At 42.7% G+C, this 6,778-nt stretch overlaps 1 protein-coding gene across 1 annotated transcript; it reads right to left on the bottom strand.

The window, feature by feature from the left end:
- Window positions 1-1,796: 1,796 nt before the first annotated feature.
- On the bottom strand, window positions 1,797-6,375 carry LOC148026338 (putative inorganic phosphate transporter 1-3). Its single transcript, XM_087690758.1, has 5 exons — window positions 6,228-6,375; window positions 4,727-5,362; window positions 3,023-3,328; window positions 2,562-2,873; window positions 1,797-2,463 (listed from the first exon to the last, which is right to left on the bottom strand). The coding sequence occupies exons 2-5, from the start codon at window positions 5,243-5,245 to the stop codon at window positions 1,948-1,950; spliced, it is 1,653 nt and encodes a 550-aa protein (XP_087546884.1). The 5' UTR covers window positions 5,246-5,362; window positions 6,228-6,375; the 3' UTR covers window positions 1,797-1,947.
- Window positions 6,376-6,778: the final 403 nt, after the last annotated feature.

The following is a 6,778-nucleotide window of genomic DNA, read 5'->3' as shown; positions in this document are numbered from 1 at the left end:
ATAAGGAAGGAGTACTCTCAAGCAAAGGAAAAGCATGGGAGGCCATTGTTGTTCAATCAAGGGGAGCCCCTTTTCTTCAAGCAATTCACAAGATGCATTTTTCTCTCTTTTTGTTCTCTCTCTCAGATTTGTATTCCACTTCTTCTCAATTTCTATCAATGATAGTGGAGTTTTGTCTCATGTTTGGAATATAGAATGTTTTTGATTCAAGTCACAATGAACATGGTCTATTTGTACAATGCTTTCCTCTCCTCTTGTGATTCTTTTATTTCTTGGCTTTTAGCTCTCACATGTCCATGCAAATGATAATGAATGCTTTTGTTTTCTAAAAACATAAAATAGTAATTGTAAATCTTTAGTTTTGATTTGCATGATATGATTAGTGATAGAGTCAGTGCTTTTATTTGTGTTATGGCATACAGTCATGTCTATGGGCATGTTTACAAAACTGTTGTAAAAATTGTACTATATAGTTAGTTTTAGGGCTAGGTTACACACAATTTCAAGCTTTGATATTAGTTTTTTCCACTTTTGTATGAGTTTTAATTACTTTAAGTAGCATTATTTTTACACTTATGTTAACTTTATTTATTAGCTTGCATGTTAGGTTTATATTTGTTTTATCGCATCCTTGTAGTTTTTGTACAAATTAAGCAGTATGAGTTTATGTATGTTGTGGGATGATTAATTTTGATCTGTGGGCTTATCAAATGTATACTAAACAAGCTTTTATAAGGATGCCAGGTGCATTCTACACATACATCTTCAAAAGAAGATCCTCATGCTCCTCCATTACATGCTCTCCCTAGAGAGTAAGTCATGTGCATACTAGCGAGATATGCACATTGACAATGTCTCTTTCCTAGCTTTAGAATATCAATATCCCTTTTTTGTAATCCAAGTTTAAATCCAGCTTTGGAATGTACCTTAATTTGCACTCGTTAAATAAAAATGCTTTTTTAAGATCAAATGAAATTTGATATTAAAATATCTTATTAAAAATAGCAATTTGGATCAACATATCTATCTTCTTATACAATATTGTAATTTTTAGTATTGTCAGTACATTTTGTTGATAATTGATGTGGATATTTGAAGAAAAAAACCAACAAGCTACAAGTTGCATAATTGCCATTCCAAATAGAGATGCAATTATGCAACTAGTAGCTCCTTGGCTTTTTTGGACTATAGTTATATGTAGCTATGAGGGCGCTCATTTGGACAACCATATATGGGTCTAAGTTGTAAAGCTAACAAGAGCATTGACATACGTATGTTGATACAAAATATTTCATTGTTTATGTAGACAATACTCATATATATGCAATTTAAAGTTCATAAAATGCATCTATTTTTCCATCTACTGGCCTAAGCTCTCATAGTATGGGGAGGCTAAATATGTAGACCATTATTATGACATCTATTCAAGGCTTAGTTTTAAAAACCCCTTGTCTATGATTTTTCCATGAATAAAAGATACATTTTTGAATTTAGCTTGTAAATACCCCTATTAAATGATACCTTTTGCGTGTAAAATTTATTTATAAAATGTAATCTGAAATTCCCTTGTCTTTTTTTAAAAAATGTGACATAATAATATTGATGTTTCTATCAAAAGAAGGGCCCTTCTTGAAAAATTCCATGTCTTGAATCCATGTGATTTGAGGAATTAATTTTTTATTGAGATGATATATGATAAGAATGTCTGTGGTGTACATAACAAAAGAATACCAAAATCGAATGTGATGAGTGTGGGGATAGTGTAAAGGAGATTCAAGGGAAAGTAAGGTTAAGATATGTGAGAGTATTTACATGTGAGGAGGAAGGAAAAATCAAGCAATTATGGAGTGGACAAGGTAAGGTTAAGATGGTGCGGTGCGTTAGCATGGTATCCAAAGAGGGAGGGGAGTTGAAATAGGTAGTAAAACATTCGAGGGGTGCTCGGGGTTAGGCGTAGTCGGTAGCGGGTGGGGAGGAGGGGGACACGGACTTGTTCTGAGAGCGAGTGATGCTGGAGACGTGGGCAGGTTCGACGGCCGCGAGCTCGTTCTCGCCGGAGATGTCCTCGAGGGAGCGGCCTTTGGTCTCGGGCAAGAGGAAGGAGAAGATCAGGCCCAAGCCGTTGATGGCGCCAAGGATGAAGAGAGAGTTGCGGACGCCCAGGCCGGGGCGGTAGCCCTTGTCCGGGTTATGGCGGTCCTGGGCCGCGTACAGGAAGCCGAAGGCCCCCACGATGGCGCCCGCCTTGCCGGCTGCCGCCGAGATGCCATGGCAGGTGGAGCGCAGCCTGGCTGGGAAGATCTCCGCCGGGACGATGAAGGTCGTGCTGTTGGGCCCGAAGTTGGCGAAGAAGAAGGTGAAGGCGTACAGCACCACGAAGGTGAGGTGGTGGTGCGCCTTCAGGCTGTCGTAGGGCCCCGCCAGCCCGAACATGAAGGCCGTCATCATGGCAAAGCCCATCACCTACATTATATACGGATGACATACCCTCACGCTATTATCTTTTCCTTGGTCTCGTGCTCCTGTTAGGATGACTTACGTACATGCGACATAATAATTACCTGGATGAAGAAGCGGCCCAGGATGTCGACGAAGGCCACCGTGAACCAGTAGCCCGGGACTGTGGAACAGAGCGCGATGAGAGCCTGCGCGCGGCTAATCTTGAACACCTCCTCCAGGGCGCTCATTTTCTCGGGCTTGGGCAGCCATCCCACGGCTGTGAAGATGTCCTTCTGGAAGAGGTTCTGGCTATAGAAGGCTATGTCCAGCAGAAACCAGGTGCTCGTGGTGCCCAACAGGTGCAGCCCGTGCCGCCGCGCAAACTGCCATGAGAACAGCCCGAACTTGTCCTCCGCAGCCTTGAAGCGATCCACCTTCGGATAGCAATGCAATGTACGATATCAATACATGGATAACGTTGTACTAGCTAGTCACCTCGTGCGCATATCGCAATATTTGCTGCATCGTTTATTTAATCGGTGTAGCTACTGTTCCTGAGATTATAACCATTTGCGCCACGTACCTTCTCCTGCTCGACTTCCAGATGCATGTCCAGGACCTTGGTCATGTCCATGGCCGCCCGCTTCGCATCCCCTTCGACCAGGGCCGTGTACCGCGCAGTCTCGGGCATCTTCATGCGCCAGTAGTAGGTGAGCAACGCGGGGATGGACCCGAACATGAACACCAGGCGCCACACGTAGTCGGCCTGCTCGGGCGTGGATGCTGCCCGGGCGTCGATGCTGGCCCCGTATGGCTCCCGAGGGTACGCGTTATTAAACGCGGCCGATACGATAATCGACACTGCCGCACCGGCAAGGATCCCCGTACCCTGAGATTGGCAACAGATGTCTCGCATAAGTATCGTTAACCCAATTTACCTCAAGCAAAAAATGCCTATGACTTAACATATAAATCTAGGAAAAATGACTAGTTTAAACTTTGTTCTACTCATTGTTCGCCATAAAAACGTCTTAATTCAAAATTTTGGAAGGACTTTTGAATTAAATTACATGTATTTGTTATTTGTATAATTAAAATTTTGTTAAAAGTTCAAGTCTTTAAGACTTGTTCTTTAGATTTTGAAGGCTTTTATAAAACTTTTGCAATTCACTTTACATCAAACCTCGGTTTTTTGTGAACATTGATTCTAATAGAATTCTCTGGGTTTTAGGTCAATCGGTGGTTTCTCAAGGTCACCTAATTTTTTTTTGCCAGTTGGTCTTATTTGGCTTTCCCAGCAACCGAAAAAAGTCAACACTCAATATGGCTTGCCTTTCCTCGCTATTCCAAAAATCAATATGATTTTATTAAATATGGCTTTCCCAACAACCCAAAAAGTTAATATGACTTTCCCAATGTTTTATTCACTATTTTGCAATGTTCTTAATATGAATGAATGTGAGTGTAAACCTCTAAAAATATATTAAACATAAATATATATTTCTTTACATACTAATTGATATTTAGTAAAAAATAAATGTGTTTTTTAAATGTATGAGTCAAAGTTCTATTATGCAATTTAATACAATAGGAAACCAATTTGAACATGTCGTATCTCAACTTCTCAAGTGTGTATTTGGTGGATTCTTACTAATAATGGATTGTAAAGCATGGTAGATGTGCATTTGGAAGTATATAATTTTGTGTATACTGGCTGTATATATATTATATACATTGTAAGTTACACATTCATACCACACTTTTTGATCCATAGAATCAAGAGAACGTATAATAGATTATGGATGGATTAGCTCTTACATATGTCATTATGCCATCCTTATCATTCAAATCAAAGGTATTGATAGATTTATGAATGTAACATTGTATAGACAACTAACATTGGCATTAAAAACATTTTCTATACGTTATAAATGGAATTACTTGATTCTTATTTTAAATAATTTCTTACATCCTATCAGTTATATGTAAGTTTGATATATATAATCTGAAGTTTATGATTATATTTATTTAGATTATTTAAATATCTTTGTATACTCATAAGAAAAGGACTGAATGATGAACTTATGTTTTTCAATCCGTTTCCAAATATTATCGTTTTCCCAATAGGTCAAGGTCGCCTATAATTCCGTACGTTAGGATGCACGAAGAAAAGCGAAGCTTCAAAGTGTCGAAGGACTTGGATTTCAGTAAAAAAGTCAAGGGAGAGAGGAGGGGAGAGAAAACTGAAGGAGAGGGAGGAGGAGGAGGGGGAGGAGGAGCTGCTGACCTGCATAGCGAACACTGCAGCGATGAAGCTGCCGCGCGTGCGCTTGTTGGCGTACTCCGACATGATGGTGGCGGAGAGGGGATAGTCCCCGCCGATACCGAAGCCCAGCCAGAACCTGAAGAAGCAGAGGGTGGTCATGACGGACTTGGCGGTGTGGCTGAAGGAGAGGCCCGAGGCGATGGAGCAGATGACCATGAGCAGCAGGGTGATGCCGTAGACCCTCTTGCGGCCCATCTTGTCGCCCAGCCAGCCGAAGAAGAGCTGGCCGGCCAGGGTCCCGCATAGGGCCACCCCGTTCACGGCTGCCGACACGTTGGGCGGCAGCGTCCCGGGTTTGTTGGACGTGGGGTCGAAGTAGTAGATCCGCCCCAGGAGCTTGGTCACCGTGGAGATGCAGAACAGGTCGTATGCGTCCGTGAAGAAGCCCATCCCCGCGATGATGATCGCCGTGAAGTGATACCACTGCGTCTTCGCCCTGTCCAGCGCCGACAGCACCTCCAGCTGTCCATCCCCCGCCATCCTTGCTAATACTGTAAATGTAATGTAATAATAGATAACTCGATTCGATACCACCGGTGCCCGCCGCCTGCTAATTAGCTATCGTCCTGTCACAGCTTGACAGCTGGTGACGTCGTCCTGCATCCATAGCCACAAGAATTTATACATATAGTCATTCAAAAGACAGTTTTCCACCAATTACATCTCAAACTTCTATCGTCACAGAGCCTCAATTAATTACTGCCGAGGGAGTTGCCAGTTAACACACACTTAATTAGCGCCTATGCTCCCCATCGGTGAACCCCATTGTAATTATCTAAGTGAAAGCTATCTGAGCTTGCTCCGCCGTCCGCCATTGCAAGAATCCGTGTCAACTGTGGCGTGACGTAATTGCAACAGTCTAGGTGAGGGGTGGATCCCTTGCAAGAGCGCATGGATCTATTGATCGCACTACTACGGCTTCGCCAGGGGAGCTACGTTCGTCTAGCTTTTCCCAGTGAGGGTCACGGATGGTATAGTGCCGAAGGGCGCGTGCAATCCTTATCTACCACTGCCAATGACAAGATACGTGGAACCTTGTTGGACCTCATGAGCTGCTTGATTAAGCTGCTCGTAGCTAGGAATAACGTCGAGTTTGCGAGAATGGAAAAGATGACACAAACTTCTTGATCTGGATTCTGTGACATAAACCAAACATTCGTGTATACACAGTACTGGTCGTGCAGCGTACTGCTATACAATCCTCCTGACTACTTCGTCACAATCCAGGAAGCTTGTTTAAGTGGGCTGTTTCCAGAGTTTTGAAGATTTCCAGCCAAATACATTTGTTGGTGCAACTAATTGTAAGATCAGCCAGGTGCTGCTAATGGGAGCTGTAACGACAATGACGAGTTTAATTTGACTGCAGGACTACCAGATTGATCGATCGATGCACACGAAAATGAATATACGAATACTCGATCCAGTGCAGTCTCTGATCTGAGCCTATAGGCCAAGTGTATACCTCTTTCTCGTCCTTACAGGTCAGGTAAAATGGGCGATGCAGAGAATCATGAGAGCCTGCATTCGGGCTTCTGTGGTTCTGAGAGTGCTGAGGAGGTCGAGAGGATGAAGATTCATACATATAAAGGAGAGGACGTGGGCATGGCTCACATGATAACCTGGCAGAATATGCGCCCACCAGGGAAGGCGGTGAACCTCCTGATCCCCGCCGGGTCGTGTAGGGTCCTTGGGAATATCCCCGGCATATCCCAAGTGCGTGTCTTCGGTAGTTGACTTAATATAGCGGGCGCCAAGCACTGAACATATTCCTTTTTCGCCGTTGACTTGTTGTAGCCCGTTTTCTGTGTGCACATCTTACTTCATGATTATTTAGTGTCAAGGGAAAAACATTATTTAGGAAAAAGATGTAACATTAGCTAAGGTGTGAAGGATTTTAAAAGGCTCTGCCAGGTTACCCAATGTGGTGGTTCTACTTGTTCGATATAAACAAATACCACTTCCCATTTTTTTACAAAAAAATACAAAACCTTTCGACCTTGATCTTTTTTTTTT

This window comes from Lygodium microphyllum, chromosome 13 (assembly GCF_053477565.2).
Source record: "Lygodium microphyllum isolate KBCC chromosome 13, Lygodium_microphyllum_v1.1.10, whole genome shotgun sequence".
NCBI lineage: Eukaryota > Viridiplantae > Streptophyta > Polypodiopsida > Schizaeales > Lygodiaceae > Lygodium > Lygodium microphyllum.
Note: the sequence above shows the minus strand (reverse complement) of the source record. Positions and strands in the feature narration are given on the sequence as shown.